The sequence below is a fragment of the Mauremys mutica genome, chromosome 5, assembly GCF_020497125.1.
Source record: "Mauremys mutica isolate MM-2020 ecotype Southern chromosome 5, ASM2049712v1, whole genome shotgun sequence".
In the NCBI taxonomy this organism is placed as follows: Eukaryota; Metazoa; Chordata; order Testudines; family Geoemydidae; genus Mauremys; species Mauremys mutica.
Window position 1 is genome coordinate 31,607,205 of NC_059076.1, and position 19,225 is coordinate 31,626,429.

At 41.2% G+C, this 19,225-nt stretch overlaps 1 protein-coding gene across 1 annotated transcript in view; it reads right to left on the minus strand.

Moving 5' to 3' along the window:
• Positions 1 to 19,225, minus strand: part of ANK2 (ankyrin 2) — a 568,692-nt gene that overhangs the window by 160,618 nt on the left and 388,849 nt on the right. Inside the window, exon 7 of the mRNA XM_045018048.1 lies at positions 1,531 to 1,629. Coding sequence (XP_044873983.1) covers positions 1,531 to 1,629 — 99 coding nt within the window. The remainder of the gene's footprint in view (positions 1 to 1,530; positions 1,630 to 19,225) is intronic.

Below are 19,225 nucleotides of genomic sequence, written 5' to 3' on the forward strand. Positions count from 1 at the left end.
AGACAGAGGAAAGCAGTATTTGGTAGCAAGAGAACAATGGGAAATAGGGTGAATACAAAGTTTGATTTATGTGAGTTTTGCTCATTGCCTAAAATTCTGGGGAAAGAAGTGAATGGTCCTATGGTCCAATTTCTATATTCTTAGCGCAAGATTCTGATCTCAGTTGCACTGGAGTCAATCTGCAGTGACTGTACTGAAGTCAGTGGAGTTACTCCAGATTTACATCCCTTTCATTGAGCTCAGAACCTGGCCTTGAGTATCAAACTTTTGTGTACTTATACTTGTGATCTGTAGGCAAATATGTATTGATGGAACACGAAGCAGCATGCTACTTTGTGAGTTTGTATCCTCATTAGAACTGTATATTTGGTTTCCCAGTTATATTAATCACACCTGGAAACATTTACTATTTCAACAAGCCAGGCACAAACCTCAGAATCAGAGAACCCTGATTGGCTCACTGAGGCCCATTCCCACTATTCTTCCCTGAGCAGAACTAAATCACAGGAGAGATTCTTTCTCATAGTGTTTCTTTTCTGTATGTTTGTTTGTTTTTCTCAGTTTCATTTTGTGAGAACCCATAAAAACCCAAGATGGGAACATGTGAACTCAGGAGACTCCTAACACAAAGAGGACTGGCTCTGAGAGGCAGGATATGACAGCTGAGGTGCAATACTATTCTTTGTCAACACAAGACTTGCTGTGTCTTATGCTTTAAATATATATATTTTAAGACATGTTCCTCATAGTCCTGGTTATGGAACACACAAAATGTTCCACACATTTTGCTCTAGCTCAGAAAGAGACTGAATCAAGGTTCCAGATCACTGAAAAACCCACTACATGGGACAGTGGAAGGAAAAGTTTGCAAAGTTCCCCTTGCTGACTCTTCCTCAGATCACACCATGTGGTTGTTAGGGTAGGGCATGCATACATGGCATTTTTGCCTAGGTGAAGACAGTGAGCATCTCACAGAATATGCCTGAGGCACAAGGTTTCACCAAAAACCTTATACTTCTGCATTCTGCACTCTTTAAACTAGCGCTCTGGCAGTGCAGCTCCAATGAAGTCCAGCTGCCATGTCTTCCTCTCCTAGATGCTGCTGTAGGAACATCCCCTCAATGGCTAATTAACTTTTCTGCATATTCCCCAGGGGGCTGGTGGGAGGACAATACACTGCATCACTCATACATAGATCGTAGGGTGAAATTCTGGCCCCATGGAAGTCCGAGGGAATTTTTCTATTGACTTCAACTGGGCCATAATTTCACGCCTAGACTCAAAGAGGGTTTTTCATGGTTCCAAGCATGGGGAGGAAGAAGCTGCACTGTGAAGACAACTGATTCTCCCCTTCCCCATCTCTCACACACACACGGAAAGAGAAAAATTCACACACAGATCACAGTGGCACGATCTGGCACAAAGTTTGGAAATATTCGGTTTGAAAATCATGCTCATTCTGAAACCATCTGGGTCATGAGGGAAAGGAAAATAAGAGACAGTCTGTAGAAAAAGGAGTATATGCTTTACCTCAGTAGCAGTGCTCTGGTTGGCTCCATTTTCCAGCAGATATTTTACCACGTCAATGTGGTTCTCTTGAGCTGCCATGTATAAAGGAGTGAAACCATTCTAGGAAAAAGCACAACAGGAAACATTGTAGTGAGCTTTGTACATAAAACATGTTAAAGACCCCACATAGCAAAAATATCTTCTGAGAACAGCACTTTTCTCTACTGATAAAAAGAAACGAGGTTGCACTTTCTGCATTAGTGGGATATACTGAAGGCACAGAATGCATTTCTATGTTACTTAAAAAGTCAAAAAGCTTCACTGTCAGGACAGCAAAAAAAACAAATATTAAGAAGCAATTTTAAAACATCAAAGTATCTGCTGCTTTGCAATGATTTGGAAACGCTATACATCCTTTCACAGCTGGCATACTTTGGAATATTTTCCCATACTCTTAGGACAACTCAGTATACATTGGGAATGTTCATTATTACAGTACCACAACTATTTTGCCCCTCTTATGGAACAGGAATGTAATATTAGCAATAAAGTTTTAAGAAAGCTGACAAGGAAGCAAGAATTTCCCTTTATTTACTACTTTATTTTTTAACCAAAGGCTTCTCACCAGAGACCATAAACACCTGCCTCAAAAGAAACCAAGCAGAGATGGCAGTTTTTTAAAATAATACATATAATTTCACAATATATAAAATAATGCAAACCACCAAACATAAAAACCCCAACACTGCAGAGCCCCGATTGACTACACAGTAAGACGGTCTAAGTATAAACTCAGCTAGAAATGCCCTAAGGTACTCAGAAGAAACCACGCTGGCTAATAGCATGTCTTTTTTATGGCTTTTTCCAGTTGGTAGCTAAGAAGGCCACATAATTATAGGCTGATATACCAGAAATATATGCCTTGTCTCCACTTTAAAATATCTCAGGGCTTGTCTACACTTAAAATGCTACAGTGTACACACTCCCGTTAGTATAGAACCACCCTTACTATAACTCTATATTGCCTATTGTTTTTAGGAGGGTTTCTTGGGGTTAAACACAGGTATACTTTGCTTAACTGTCTTGCACTTATGCTGCACCTTTCTCCATGGTTAGTAATTTAACAGAAACTCATTCAAGAAATAAAGGACACACATCTTGATACTGAACATCATGCTCTTCTTTGAAGTCCCACCTGGCATTAGAAGCTCAGGATCAAGCAGCCAACTGTGAAAGTGCTTCTAGGTCAAATTCTCCACTCGCTTACATCCATGCATCATCATTCACTTAACTGATGTTTCCAGGGGATTGAAGGGCAGAATTCAGCCCAGTAACAAGAAACAAGTCTACATCTCTCTATTTGCTGAACAAAGGCAAAGGACTAAAGATAAATAATTTTGAATGGACAGTTTACAAGATACTTGAAGAGACCCTACGGTATTTCCTGGCTGATCTTTTCATCTGCTGTTTTGCAAATGTCCATCCTGGCCTGTGCACCATTACAAACACATATACTTCTTGTCAACCAACTAGTGAAGTTGGGGATATGCTCGTTCTTCATTAGGTCAAGCCAAACTATGAAGATATGCAATCCCTTGTGCTTATGACAATATATAAATCACTGCTGGATTTCAAACAATAATCTATAGATGATGCCCTGCAACTCAGCAGCCTCTTCTGCTCCTGGCTTCTATTGTTTTACAATCCTGTTCCACCATACAGAGCCTGCTCTGAGCCTCACAGAATCAAATGAAGTCACGCCTATTGGTGCATTCATTTAGAATGGCACAATGGGCTCTGATTCGAGCTGGAGTGAACAGGCAACAGAGACTAAAGCAGTATTTAAAAACTTGTATTTGGCAGAACAGCAAAAGAAAGCAGCAGGGGAATATACTGTGTACGCATTTTGGTTGTCCCCGTAGACCTGGATACGCGCATAGCATCAACTTATACTAGGTGTAGCTAATGGAAATTTACCACACCCTAGGATCAGTGTCTAATATTTATTAAAGGCTCACACTGTACAATTATACTCTTTCCTTTTTATTTTCATGGATTTTATGCCATCTGTAAAATCTTGATGTTATTTAATACTAAGAAATACATACACCAGCATCATGCACATTCCTAGAAATGTGTGGAAATAAAGAATTTTCAAGCAAGAGTGAAACGATTTGTCCAAAAGCTCAGTGGAAGGGTTTTGCCAACTAAGTTTCCTAGTTCTGGAGCAGGACCAAGATAATAAAACTCTTGATTAGAGGAGGCTATAGTCATCCCATACATGACCCGGTCATTTAGCACCAGGAGGTGTATAATGCATCTCCACATAGTGCTGATGATGACCTACAGAGTTTCTATCACACTGAGGAAACCCATCATTCATAGCAGTAAGTTTGCCATAATCATGGTGAAAGCCACAGGGGTTGTGGGGAAGGAAATACTTACACATTAAATTATGTTTATTGGTTAATATTTTTTCCTTAAGCTTCCATTGAATTAAGATGAATCAACATTCCTAGTGTCATTCATCCTCAATACCATAAATATGATTAAAGTTCAGAATCCCTTAGAGAAACATTTAGCACTAACTCCTGTGGTCATTATTTCTAGCCACTTCTCTACGCATATAGACATGGCAGTGGAATACAATGGTGCCTTTATACAATATAAATATTTCATCTTACAGTTTTATAAATTCCCTTGGGAAAAACACTGGCCAGTAAAGAGTTTATGAAAAATGCTCCACTGCTCCAATATGTAAAAAGGAGTACTTGCTTTGAAAGCTGATATTATCTGAGCTTGCATAGATAATATGCAGTAAGTAAAATACAAGACAGAGTTATATATATTTATATATGGGTGTCCCCCTGTGCAAATGCTGCCTTACTCTGGTAGGGGACCCTTAGCTCGCTTAAGATCAGGATTTGTACTTCAGGGCTTGATCATCAGAGGTGCTGAGTACCTACAACTCCCATTGAGTTTTGAAAACTGGTTTGCCACATTTAAACATTCAAAACTTTAAAACTACTACACTGATTTTCTTCAAAATCTAGCTTGTTTTGAGATCACACAGGGGCGAGGTGTGATTTGCCCTCTCTGAGACACAGAGGATCTTGGCGTTCCACTGGCTGGCTGTGTTCCTCTATATTGTCTGAGTCTCTTGCAGCTCTGCCCTAAATCCCTAGCAGCACAGGTCTGTTGTATCCCTGCAAGGGATTCCCCTGTAAGGAAGTTCCCCAGAAAGAATGGACCTTCTATAGGAAAGTTGGTATAGTCCCATTTTCCTACGCTGTTTCAGGTAGGTGCAAGGGTAATGAAATATGTCTGCTCCAGCCCCCACTCCACAGAGAGTTACACATGGAGGTTGGGGGTGGTGGGGGGGAAGAGGATGGTGCTGTGGACCTCATTTTTTGTATGGGGCATGGGAGATCTGTGTGTGGATCGTAAAAGAACAATGTCTTATTAAGCCTTAGAAATAAAGCCATATTTTAAGAAACTTGTCTCTGGTTTTTGAGGCCCTTAATCTGGCATAATCTATATCAAGATTTGGCCCCCAAATCGGACAACTGTATTCTAAAATGACCCAGAAAGGGGAAAAATGCACTTCGTTTTGTTTCTTTGTGAAGGCCTGAAATATGGTTTTGTTGTTTGTAAAGTTAGTTTTGGTATTTGAAAAAACAGCCTGTGATCTTGAAATCAAATACTGAATCACAACGCCTATGCATAAGGCGACAGAGCTAAGGTTTCACTTTAATTCTGGTATATCTGGATGTTTTAGTATTTATCCATGAAGCTTTAAATCTTAATGTAGGGGTTTTCCAGTTAAAAGTCAGGAAATGCCACAGTAAAAGTAGCATGCACAAACTTAACTGCTTCCCTTTGTCATATATCACAAGGCCACATACTAATTCTCAAACAGGACAATAAAATATCATACTAAATTTTCTACAACATTAATAGATGCATATGTAGCAAAACTACAACAGTCAACAGGGACAGATCCCTGAACCTCCTGCACCAAAAGCACAAGGCAGTACCACTTGAACCTCACCTAGGTTTGAATTGCATTCTCTGAGGGCTGGATCCTGTACCAATGAAGTCAATGGGAGTTTTGCCCTTGATTTCAATGGGACCAGGATTCAAGCCACCTTCTCTATGTGGGCCAGTCATTTGGCAATGTGTTACATGCAGTAGCAGGTAGGGATGTGATTCTAGACCCTATGGTAATGAGATAATTAGAAAGGTCTATAACAGACACACACACAAACATAACAGAATCCTGCTGATCTGCAGCATACCCTGTAATTCCAGTAAAAAAATTAACGGTATCCCTCCACTTCTCAGAATACATGTAATGAGGTCTCATATTGCTTTGACATTATCATTACAAAGACAGTAAAAATAGGACATTTACTAGTATAATATGAAGTTATGATGAAGAATTAAAACTACATAAATGGAGTACATTTTGTTATACATTATCCTTGGAGGGTTCCCCCCACAATATTTGCTCACTTGCTTGCTCATTTGAGAAAATAAGTAGTTCCCTATAGCTCTCTAAGTCACTCATGAAAATTACTGAGGCTTTATATTTATGTTTCCAAATATTGCACTATTAAACCTACCCCAGGCCTTTGATGAAGAACACCAGTGTTCAAGCAATCTGAGTAAATGTGGATTTTAGAGCACTCAGGAAAATTGGCTGTTAAACAGAAAGCTTGTCTCAATTGTAATTATAGAGGAGTTACCACCTCATTATCATAACTATACATGTGATAATATATGGGGGGGGAGTCTGTCTCTTCTGTGCTAATTCTGATGTTTCCTTTAAGATGAGATATTATATCAGAGTTAATAGCATTTCTCATAATGAAATGTCCAGTGCTATTGGTACTAATGAATGTATCTGACGTACTTTAAAAGCCTACAGACTCTGTATGAGATGGTGACAGCAGATCAATGGCATCACTGGGAGAGTGGGAGATCACTGTTGTCTAATGCAGTTGTTTGCCTACAACGAATGCTCTTCTCTTCAATTAATGCTCAAAAAGTAATTACCCATTTGCAGATCAATGCGATCATCAGATTGCCCTTTACAGACTAGCTGCAATTCAAACAAATGAAACAGGATTCCTGCAGTGATCTCAGTGTAATATGTTTTGGCTTATTCCTGTTCTCTGCCTCTCCAGTTTACTGCGTATTTTTTTCAGCTCTTTGCTCAATATCAAACTAATGACAAGTCTTTGAGCCAAGCTCTCAAATGAAAATGAATGATATCCTTTGTGTAGAAAAACCTTTACCACATCTGTTTAACTCCATTTTAAAACAATTTTCAGAGAAGAGAAGGATGCAATCCACATATATTGCCTTTGGAAAAGGCATATCTGATGTATTTTGATGGTCTGCACTAGGAGTAGGAGACTTGAGTTCTACTCCTATTTTTTCCAAAGACCTGATGTGTGACTTTGTGCAAATGACTTCACCTCTGCGTGCCTATTTCCCTTTGTATACTTTGTCTTATCTATCTAAATTATAATGTTGTCCGGATAGAGATTCTCAGTATGGGTTTCGGATGGTATCTAGCCTGACAGAGCCCTGATCTTGTTTGGGACCTCTAACTGCTACTGTGACAATTTTGTCACGGTTTTGCTGCACCTCACAATATAAGTTTACTTTCCTGCCTGGCACCATTCTTCAATATGTCACAATTCTCTCCCTGGCACCTCACTGGTACACTGTTATAGGTAGGGCCCTACCAAATTCATGGCTGTGAGAAACGTGTCATGGACTTTGAAATCTGGTCTCCTCCATGAAATCTGGCTATGGGGAGGGGTCGCAGTATTGCCACCCTTATTTTTGCATTGCCTTCAGAGCTGGGCAGCCAGAGAGCAGTGGCTGCTGGCCAGGCACCCAGCTCTGAAGGCAACGCCACCGCCAGCAGCAGCACAGAAGTGAGTGTGGCATGGAGGGTTGTCACTTTTCAGGGGTCAAGGATGGACTTACTGGCAGGTGACATGTGCACTGCGGTCAGGGGGGAGCTGTGATTATGCCCCCCCCCGACACACACACACAACCAGCCCAAGGCCCCTTTAAGATCCACCTCCGCTGGCGGTGCAGAAGTAAGAGTGGCAATACCACACCATGCCACCCTCACTTCTGCAGTGCTGCTGGCAGTGACGCTGCATTCAGAGCTGGGTGTCCAGATAGCAGCTGCCACTCTGTCCATCTCTGAAGGCAGTGCCACTGCCAGCAGCAGCACAGAAATAAGGGTGGCAGTACCATGACCCCCTTATAATAGCCTCCCCCCCACACACACACACAATCTCCTTTTGGGTCAGGAGTCCCATGGTTACAACACTGTGAAATTTCAGATTTAAATATCTGAACCTGTGAAATTTAAGATTTTAAAAATCCTATGACCCTGAAATTTATTAAAATGGATGGTGAATTTGGTAGGGCCCTAGTTATCGGGTTAAGAAAACTGCTCTGGTCTTATACTAGTGGCAGCTACTCCCCACACCGTGTGTTGGCTCAGCTGTGCTGGCTGGCGGGTGTCCATGTGTGTGCAGGGAGGGGGCAGAGCCAAGGTGTATCCAACTCCCAATGCTTTCCTGCCCATTTCCTGCCCATCTGCATGGGAGGGAGTATAGCATCCCAATGAAGGGATTATATGATAATGATGTAGGGCAAATCCTGCATCCATTCAACTCCATGGGAGCACTGATAGACATAATGAATGCACGATTTGACCTGTAAACACAAGTCCTACAGATGTTATGTCACCATAAGCCAAATGAAGAGTCAGTTCTTTAATAGACTCAGGGGATTGCTGGTGGATGGCTCCATGAAAGAATCAAAATGCTCAGAATTCTGATAACTTTTGTTTCGCATTATACTCAGAGCATTATTCTCAGCCAATCTAAAAATAAATTCCTCATAAGAGGATTTTACCTCAACAGGACAGATTCTCTCTCTCTTAAAGGGTGAATTAAGGACAGATAACCCACTTTATCTTTCAATTTCCTGGGTTTTATTAGTTTATGTCAATATCTGATACACCAGGGTTTTTAATGTTCTATTTCCTTGCTTTTTCCATAATTAAAAAGGCATTTTTTCATAAAATGTTATATTATTTACATATTTTTCAAGAGAATGATCTCCCAGGAAAATACTCATTTTGACTAGTGGATACGTATTCACATTCAAACCAATATCTGTGAATACACATTATCTCTATGGATAAATTTGCATTTAAGATCACCAGTCATATTTACAGTCAGAGTTCTGCACACAGATTAACAGTACAGTAAATTATATAAATTAAGGGAATATTTTTCAGTCTTGGGTCCCTGAAATTAGGCAGCTAAATCCATACTTAGCCATTTAGATAAGTGTGAAGGGAGGGGGCGGATTTTCCAGGGTTCTGAGCACCAGCAACTCCCATTAACCTACAAATACATTTTTACTTTAATGGGACCTGCAGATAGTAAGTGGCTTGATTTGCAGAGCCACTGAGGTAGGTGCCTACCTTTGTGAGTCTGAAAATTTCTGGCCAAAGGTCTAACCATCCTGTTCATCTGGGCCCCAATTTAGCAAACCACTTGACTACGCTAACTGAAATTCTGGCCCACTGCAGCTAATGGGAAAATTCCATTTGACTTCAGTGGAGCCAGGATTTCACCCATAAAGTCAATGGAACTACTCCTCTGCTGAAAGTTAAGCATATGCTCAAGTGCTTTGCTGAATAGGGATGGGACTGCTCACATGCTTAAAATTAAGCAAGCGTTTTGCTATGTTTGGGCCTTGATCTTCAAGGGAAATGACACCACAAGACAAAGCACTGTCACTACACCTAAGACTTGTGTAGGATGCCATTGCTCAGAGCAGAGTTAGGGTATGTCTACACCAGGGGTAGGCAACCTATGGCACGTGTGCCGAAGGTGGGACACAAGCTGATTTTCAGTGGCACTCACACTGCCTGGGTCCTGGCCACTGGTCCAAGGGGCTCTGCATTTTAATTTAATTTTAAATTAAGCTTCTTAAACATTTTAAAAACCTTATTTACTTTACATGCAACAATAGTTTATGTTATATATTATAGACTTATAGAAAGAGACCTTCCAAAAACATTACAATATATTACTGGCACACGAAACCTTACATTAGAGTGAATAAATGAAGACTCGGCACAGCACTTCTGAAAGGTTGCCGACTCCTGGTCTACACTGACAAGTTTCTGTACCACAAGTTATACCACTTTTATTAAAACGCTGGAATTAAACCACTGGTGCGTGTCCACACTGCGTGTCCTTGTGATGGTGGAGTGCATCCACATTGTCAGCTCTTGCAATGGCAGACAGCAGTGCATTGTGGTAGCTATCCCACTGTGCAACTGGCTTCAGGGTGCTTTGGGAAGGGTTTTCAATGCCTCATGGGGCAGGCACAGAGTCACATGATGCAGGTTTCCCAATCCCATTGTTCCATGGGCCTCCTGCTACATTGCCAGCTGCTTTTCAACTGAAGTGAGGGGGAGGGAGTGTGTGTGTGTAGGGCGGGAGGAGAGAGAGACTGTGTGTTTTGGGGGACAGAGAATGTGTCAGCATGCAGTCTTGTAAGTTCAGACAGCAGCAAGAAGCAACCAGTCCTGAGGCAAGAGGAGGGGGAAACCCTGACATCAGCCCCCGCCTCCCTCCCTGGGCTCGCTCTCTCTCTCTCTCTCACACACACACACACACCCCTCCGCCTCTGTGTTCAACAGCACGAGCATTCCACATTAATGGTTTGCTGTGTGTCCCGGAGCAGACCAGCCCAGCATGGAATGGCTGTCAGAAAGAGAGCTTTGAAAGGGAAGGGGCGCATGTTTCCAGGGCAGTTGAGTTCAAAACAATGAGCAGAGCAGTCACTTGAGGCATTATGGGACAGCTCCAGAGGCCAATTACAGCGCAGAAAGCAATCAAGTGTCTACACTGGCAACAGAGTGCTGGAGCTTCTGTGCAAATAGCCTTACGACTCACATTGAGGTGTTTTTTTTTGCAGCGCTGCAACTGAGGAGTTTCTGCGCACAAAGTGGCATGGCAGTGTGTACACATCTGCAGTTTGAGCACAAAAACCTGCTTTACTGCGCAGAAACTTGCCAGACAGACAAGCCCTTAGTCAGCTTCTCTCAACCTCAAGGAATGCAAATCATCTGCTATGATAAAGCAAGAGATGAGATGTGGAAAAGATGTTTTCTTATACATTCTGTTACCATGCCAGGTAAAAAGAATGAAGGACATACAAACAAAAAACACATTTAGATCATAACATCTTACATTTATAGGGTGACCATATTTCCCAATGCTGAATACAGGACACCTGGTAAAATTACTCATATTCAAGTGAGTTCAACGGCAATCAATCAGAACTATGCAGTACAAACATTCAGATTAACATCAAGCTGACTAAGCCTCCATTAAAAAGAAATACTACGTAGTTGGATTTTTTTATTTACCTTCTTATCTGTAAGGCTTTAGGGTTCACACATGGAGGGGTGACACACACACCCCTCCCTCCCACACACATGGAGGGGTGACACACACAACTGTACAACTCTTTCGCATGGGGAGGGGTGACCGACCAATCCCATCCTCCCTGCCGGTGCTCTCCACCCATCATGCCTGGCTGGGCCCCCCATGAACAGGGTGGAAATAGCTCTCCCCCTCCCCCAGCCGCCACTCCAGAGCTTAGCTGCGCCCCACCAGTGGGGATATGGAGGAGCAGCAGGCCTGAGGGGGTGGGGGGGCGAAGCAGGGAGAGGACACGTAAAAGGCTGATATGTGGCAGAAGAGGTGCCAGGTAACTGGCCACCACCTGGTGCCTGCCCACACTCACCAGCCACCGCAGTGCCAAGCCAGTGCTGTCTGGAAATGGGACAGGGCCCTGCTGGCCGAGAGCTGGCACGCAGTGAGGATTGCACGGACAGACCAGCGGGGGCGAGCAGCCTGCCCCACATGCTGCATCTTCGCCCTGCCACCAGCCTTGCATACCCACCTCCATCGTCGGCCTCTGGACCCCCCCACTCACCACTGGTGGGCGGGAGGCCGGGGAGCAGGGATCTGGCCAGCAGTAGGACCTGCCAGAATTCTGGGGGGAGGGGGAGAAAGACACAAAATATGGGACAATTTGCCCATTTTTTACGAAAAAATTGGGACACCTGCAGGAAGGCTTAAATATGGGACTATCCCTTTAAAAACAGGACATCTGGTCACCCTATACATTTATATAGCTAACTCCTTTCACCAAGAGGGCCACAAAGCATTCCACAGACTTCTATGTCATTGTGTACAATGGAACAGATGGTTAACAGAGTAACCTAACACAATTTTTTTAAGACATGATTGAAGCAAACCAGAATACTATATATGACTGAAACAACAGAGAGGTGTTGGAATTCAGGCATAACACTTGGGCTAGCATGACTATGCCTGTGAAATGCACTGGTGGATCTTTGATGATGAGAAAAGGTCTGGACCTCAGTATTAAAACTCATCTGAAAGACTCGTTTTAGCAGCATTAAGCTCACTAAACAGCATGTTGGGTCATTGCTTCAGTACTAGGCCAGAAAAAAGAGTGTACATACTGAATCACTTCTGCCAGCATTTCCTGCAGCACACTGGGTTTTATTTCAGAAGCCCCCCAATACCCAATTCAAGTACTGACCAAGTCTGATCCTGTTTAGTTTACAAGACATGATTAAATCACAGTCCGAGTATGACAGGAGGTCATACTGATGCTGGAATAAACAGCACTTCTCATTCTTCCTCGAGTTTTTCCGCTCTAAACATGTATAATTTTATTTCCTTAGGCTATTATACTCCACAAGTTAAATTAACATTTAATAAGCTATAGGCTGGCATTTGGGAAATAAAAAGTGAGAAATCAAATATGTATTTTGAATTTTAGAGGGGACGTGAGGCAAGCTAATTACAAGAATCAGTGCATGCACTCTCAGCTACTAATTAAAAAATTAGTGACAGTCATGGATTTAAAAAAATTAAAGAGCATGTGGAAGATTCAAAAAAATTTCAAGGTTGATCAGATTTGGATAAAAAATATTTCAAATTCATTTATATTGTTGTTGTGACTTTTAAAAAGCATCATATGGAAACATACAACTGTGTTTTCTTTTAAGTTAATTTCAACATCTATTAATTACAAACTAACCATGGCCAAAATTGACTAGAGAGACAGACTTCTGGTCCTACACACCAAAACTAATGGAATAATTTGCTCCTTGGAATAAGTACTCATATTGTCTGATTTTAACTTTTAATCCTTTATTTTAAGGCCCTATACGGGTACAATGACCTGAAATTGCAGCTGCTCAAAGTTCTGTGTGATTTTTGATCTAATGACCTACTTTATCTTGTGGGCATTGTCTGCTCGGATTTCTCACAGCCACAAGACCTGAGTAATGGGTTGTGTGTAGCTGAGCTGCCCCAGGAACAGATCAGGAACCAGACTGTGACTTTGAGAGGCACAATCTGATTCATGGCTCTATCCTTGCTCCAGGTGAAGTAATATGCATCAGCCTATAATTGGCCTGCATATGGGGTTCATTCCTTTACCTTTATCACCCATCTGTACAGGAGTGGAACTAGCAGATGCACAAAGGCTCCTCTCTCTCTCCCCCTTGCATTTCTATTGTGGCACGGAGAGCCCATATAGGAACGTAAGTGAGCTTTCTACACATTTTTCTCCTCCCATGTGGGAGCACACCTGAAGTTATAATCTGGCCCTAAGAATGGTGCAGTTTTGCCCTCTATACTGAACAGCCAGAAGATTTAAAATGAGCTCTGAATTTTAAATATCCCCTGATGCAACACTTCAGATAAAGGACAAATTATACTTAAAAATTAGGTAACAAATTCTCATATCCTTATTCATGTTGAGTAATACCTAAAACCTCAAGGAGTCCCACTGATTTCAAACAATTACTTGAGGACTAAGGTACCACTCAGCATAAGAGTATGGGAATCTATTCCATAGCATCCAACCTAAGCAGCTAGCGCTGAAGTATTGCTTACTGTTATTCTGTGATTTATGTTCTGAGTGTGAGTCTTCATAAATTCAAGACTAGGTTTTCATAACCACGCTCACAAAGAGTAATACGCTACTCATTCACATAGTACTGCTGACAGAATTCTTATGGTCTGCATATTTTTGTGGGCCCCACCAATGCAGAAAAATGCAAAAGAAATCTTCAGGGGGACACACGCCTCTTCCCCGGCAGCAAGTCTGTTCCAGTGTGCCTGGAGCAGGCTCAGAGATGCAAATCACTGCGGAGGGAGAGGGGTTGGGCATGTGTGCCTGCATGGGAGACAGTGATCACCGTCGGGGGGCAGAGCTGGGTGTGTAAGTGCCAACAACCAAGACAGACTCTGTCCCTCTCACTTGTTACTTGCGTGGAGGGGTAGGGCTTATTTATTATGCAATAGGCAGACTGTCAGTGAGACAGAAATGTAGCAGCCTGCCTGCCTAGTAACATTGTTAATGTTCCTATTGTTAGTTAACTGTTCCCATTCTCAGTCAATTCCCCCAGGAGCATAAAACCTGTAAAAGTTTTAAGGCCTCTACATTCCCAGAGTGATGTAAAGCCTTAGAAATGACAGTAAGGGATTCAGCTTTCTCACTTTTTTCCTGTGTGGTTAGATTACAGCTCAGGATTTATTTTACTTAGCCATTAAAAAGGAAAAGACTGAGAGTAAATAAAACATTTACCAAGCAGTCAATAAAATGTCAGGACAATCAGAACCAAGCGCTTCCCAAAGTACCCAGCCCGGTCCAGGACAATCATTAGCAAAACTATCTGACTTTCATGCAAGTCTGAGCAATTTACAATTACTTTTTGGGGGGGGGGGAAAGGAGGGTGCTATTTGGTGTTCTGTAATGTAACTTAAATGAAAATCCAGGATTATAACTGGAATTTGGGGTGTTAGTTATCAAGTATTTGTAACTAAACTTTCACGTGTTTAGGAAATGCTGAATAGTTACTGTGACTTTTTTTCTGTGTTGTAGTTTAAATAAATTACCAAAACAATTGAAACTGGTGTGATTCTACAGCATTATTTGACAAATACAAAATGCAGAATTTTTAATTTTTTGGTGCAGAATTCCCCAAGTAGTAGCACAGTCCAACGGAAGGTGAAGTATGGTATCATATGGTATCATACTGGCCATCAGTTGATTAGAGGAAAATGTGATTGTTGGAAAGCCAATTGTGGAAGACTCTGCCATTACACACAGATTCAGTTCCAACCTTTAGAAGCAAGTGTGAAATACTTGCAATTGCAGGAATTTAAATAGAATTTAAATACATATACATAACTATGCGCTGCCAGTTTATTTTTTGTGCGGTGCAATCCTCTAAACTGAGGCCTTCACCTTGGTTATTCTGAATGCACAGTCCTGTATTCCAAATGCATTGATTGGGTAATATTGTCAATCAAGTTGCTTATCCTTACAACACATGAAAGAACCTGGCACCATCCACCTGATAAAATTATGTAAGTGGAAGCTTCTACTTAAATCTTCTTATAGAGGCAATTTTTGTTTAATTTTTGATCAAAAATTATTTCTCAAAAATGTAACTGCAGAATGATTTCTTTTCTCCATCAACCTCCAGTTTCATTAAATACTATGAATGAAAGGATTCTTAAATCCTGGAGTGCTACAGGATACTGCTATTCATTAAGAATTTAAATGAATTCTCCAATCCTCTAATTCACTGCACCCAAATGCAATGTTCTAACTGTATGGAGCTCCATTGACTCTAACGATTCGGCCTTACAGGTCAAGAAAATATATCGGATGTAGGAAAAAGGATAGAATTACAGAAGATTTAGTAAGGGAAGAGTTTCTAAATCACTAGAGCTTAATGTTGTTGGGTTATTAAAAGAAAAGAATAATAAAAGGAATATTGATCTTTTTTAAGACAGATCATGTAAATAATGTTATACTGTAATAAATTAAATGTGTCATGGCAGAAAAGGTTATATAGAAAATATCACTCTTCAGCTGTCTCACAAATTTACTGATAAAATGAGCATCCTGTGCACTTTACACTCCATTTTTATATCATAGTAATAAATATAAAAGTCTAGAGATAAACTATATTGTTTAGGTTTATGATATATTCACTGACTTCACTCCTCATGGCTTATAGGGAACCTTAAAAGTGGTACAAGCAGCACTACTTAGAAGACAGCTGCTACTCTTTGGTTAGAAGAACCCTTCTCCAGGAAACTGATCGCTTTTTAAAGTGTTCAACAGTATCAGAGCTTTCTGGCTTATAAGAACAGTTTGAAATGTGCAAGCATCAATTTTAGTAGCTTCAAATATCACAACTGCATCCCCCTCAACTTCCCCCAGAACAGCAGATTAACAAGAGAGACTAAAACAGAGCCAACCAGAAATCAAGATATTCCTCTCCTTGAAAACATGTCATTTTTACTAGATTGAACCTTTTAGCAGAAATTCAGTTGATAGGGGTGGGTACTGGGAAGAGAATGGATTAGTCATGCACAAAGAAGCAGGCCCTGGGTACTGGCTTTTTCCCTTTCCAACTCAGAGGCCCAAAGAAGTTGGCAGGAGGAGGATTTTCAGGCTGGACAGCATCCAGAATTAATATCGCTAAGTATTTGCCCTTTATCCTTGGTTTTAATTCAGATCTGCAGTGAAAGCATTTTAGAAACATCAATTTATTTTATGTTTAGGTAATGGCGGTTGGAGGCAACAAAGATAAGATTAAAATGTAAACATACACACCTTTATACTATTTGGTTCTGATTTATTTCAATACTGTTCAGCAAGTTCTTTGCTGACTGTCTTAGTTTGCTTTAACTCTTCCACTTGCATATTATCGTAAACTTATGCTAACATACTGTATTTTGATTTTAGATTTTTTATTCCTTTGATTTATAGACATGACCCCAGGATGAAGCACAGCATTTTGGTCTACGAAAAACCCTATTGGGTCCATATGTTTTATCCAGGTGCTTGAAATCTGTGCAATGTAAGAGCAGTGACAGCAAAATAATGAAGTGGAAGAAAAATAAACAACAAAAACTGCAATGTGCTAGCTATCTCTAGGCCACATGACCACTGAAGAGATCTACAACCTACTAAATCTATGTATAAGATGTGCCTACTTTGAAATTAACATAATTCTGGACCTAACCAAAACCCACTGAAGTTAATGGAAGACTTTCCACCCTCTTACAATACTTAAGTTATCAGAGGTGATATAAGGTACCAAAACAGGGTCAGATCATAAGGGTTGGAAGGGACCTCAAGAGATCATCTAGTCCAACCCCCTGCTCAAAGCAGGACCAATCCCCAAATGGCCCCCTCAAGGATTGAACTCACAACCTTAGGTTTAGCAGGCCAATGCTCAAACCACTGAGCTATCCCTCCCCCAAATATAACTTAACTTTTTGCTTGCCATAGACCATTCAGCCAATTAATTTTGGCTATACTGAGGGACAGATGGCACTCATTTTTAATTATAACACCCCCCTCCAAATTGCAGATATATAACATGTATATTGAAAAACTGCAAATGTATAACATGCTTATTATATCTGGTGGTGGAAAAGGGAGACAGTCATAAATCACTCGTCCTCTTTGGGTCAGGGACTATATCTCTGTGTGTGCTGAGAGTGACCAGTACAATGGAAACCTAATCCTGATTTGAATTGCTGGGTGCTGCAGTAATATAAATATTAAATAGTAATATACATGCTAAATAATAAATATTATAATAATAATAATTTGAGCCTGATAAACATTTTACATTACACTACAATACAGTGTTTATGAACAGTCAAAATATTATTGAAAAAGACAACTTGGGTAGCTACGTTCCTCTTGCAAACTAAATTAATGAACATATAACTGTACATTTACATCTGCAAACTAATATATATGTTCTCGTGTAGTAGAGAATTAAATCTGAAACTTTATTCAAGCATGGTCTGAGCAGGCTTTTATTTTACGATGGTCAGAGCATGTGCGTATTTTGCAGGCACAATACCAGGATATACGTCTCAGGTATTTCCATAGGATGTTTTAAACACGATTAAGAATTGGGGCAGATTAAGATGTAAACACTCTAGGCCTATATCTAGGACCCCAGCTCTGGGAGTCATGTGATTACATAAGAATCTAAGCTTTCATTCAAACAAAAGGCAACAAAAGTTAATTACTAGTCCTTTTGACTGACATAGTAAGGTCTGCCTGAGTATGCAGGTGGCCTGAAATGATTGCTCTGAGTAGTGAATTGCATCATAAATCTGAATGGTGTGTTATTAGGACTGGCCAAAAAGACAAAAATTCCATTTGGTGAAAAATTAAGGTTTCATAATTTGTTTCTGTTTCAATGAGGAGTGAAACTTCGGCAATTTTGATCTTTAGAAAATTTTCACAATGAAAGAGAGAGAGACATCGCAGAATAGCCAATAGCCCAATCATTAGGCATACACCTGGGATGGGGGAGACCTATGTTCAAGACTCTGCTATGCCTTATCTGGAGCAGCAAATTGAACCTGGGTCTTCAGTGAGTCTGTCTCTCCTGCTGGAGCTGCTCCACTTTGTATAAATAGTTAAATATTCATTGGGTAAAAGAGAGAGACTGACTTTATAGCTTAGTGCCTAGGGCACTCATCAGAGATGAAAGATCCAAGTCCTGCCTGATATGGAGCAAGGACTTGAACCTGGGTCTTCCACATCCCTGATGAGTACCCCAACCACTGGTCTGTTCGCTATTCTAGAGTCTCTCTCTTACACACACAACCAGAAATTCCATTCTGAACCTGATAAACCTTCCTGACAAAAATGTAATCAAAACAAATATGTTTTTGTAAAGAGTTTTAGTTTCAATGAGTTGAAATTTTCAGCACCAACTCTAGGTGTTGTATCTTAGACCAATGGTTCTCAACCCATGGCCTGCATGCAGCCCAATTAGCACACAGCTGTGGCCCAGCTCAGCTGTATGCTAAAGGCCAGCCTGCATGGTGAGGGCCGGGTTCCCGGCTGCCCGGCGCGGTGGGGTCCGAGCTGCCCTGCTGCCCAGCGTGGCAGGGTCAGGGTCCGGGCTGCTAGTACACCTCAAGAGATCAGGGGCTCCCGGCCAGCCCCGCGAGGTCGGGGTTCGGGTTACCACTGCCCCATCACCCAACCCCTGCAGCCCAGGTAACACATTGTGGGCCGCATGAGAAATAAGTTGAGAATCACTGTCTTAGACCCTCTGCTGCTAACCCAGATGTTTCTGGGAAGTGGTGAGCCCTGCTACTCCTGGGTTGAAGAAAGGGGCCTCATATCATTCTCCTTGTCTCCAGGGGAAGGGACGGAAGCCTTTGCCACTGCCAGTCCAAGTGCAGTGCCAGGCCACAGGACATCTATAATATGGTGTCAAGGGCTCCAAACTGCCTTAATCTGTCCCTGTAAAAAATGAACCTTGTAACTAATAATATATAGGTAAAGGTGTAACTACAAACCAGCATCTTTTCACAGGTGTTTTTTCACAAAGCAGGCTAAATACTATGCTACTGTATATCTGAAGACTTGTTGAAGAATTCAGTTTTTAAAAAAATGTCACAGGACTCAATGAGGAAGCATCAGGGATGGTTACACGATGCTTCTCTATGGATTTCTATTGATCCTGTATGCAATAACTTGG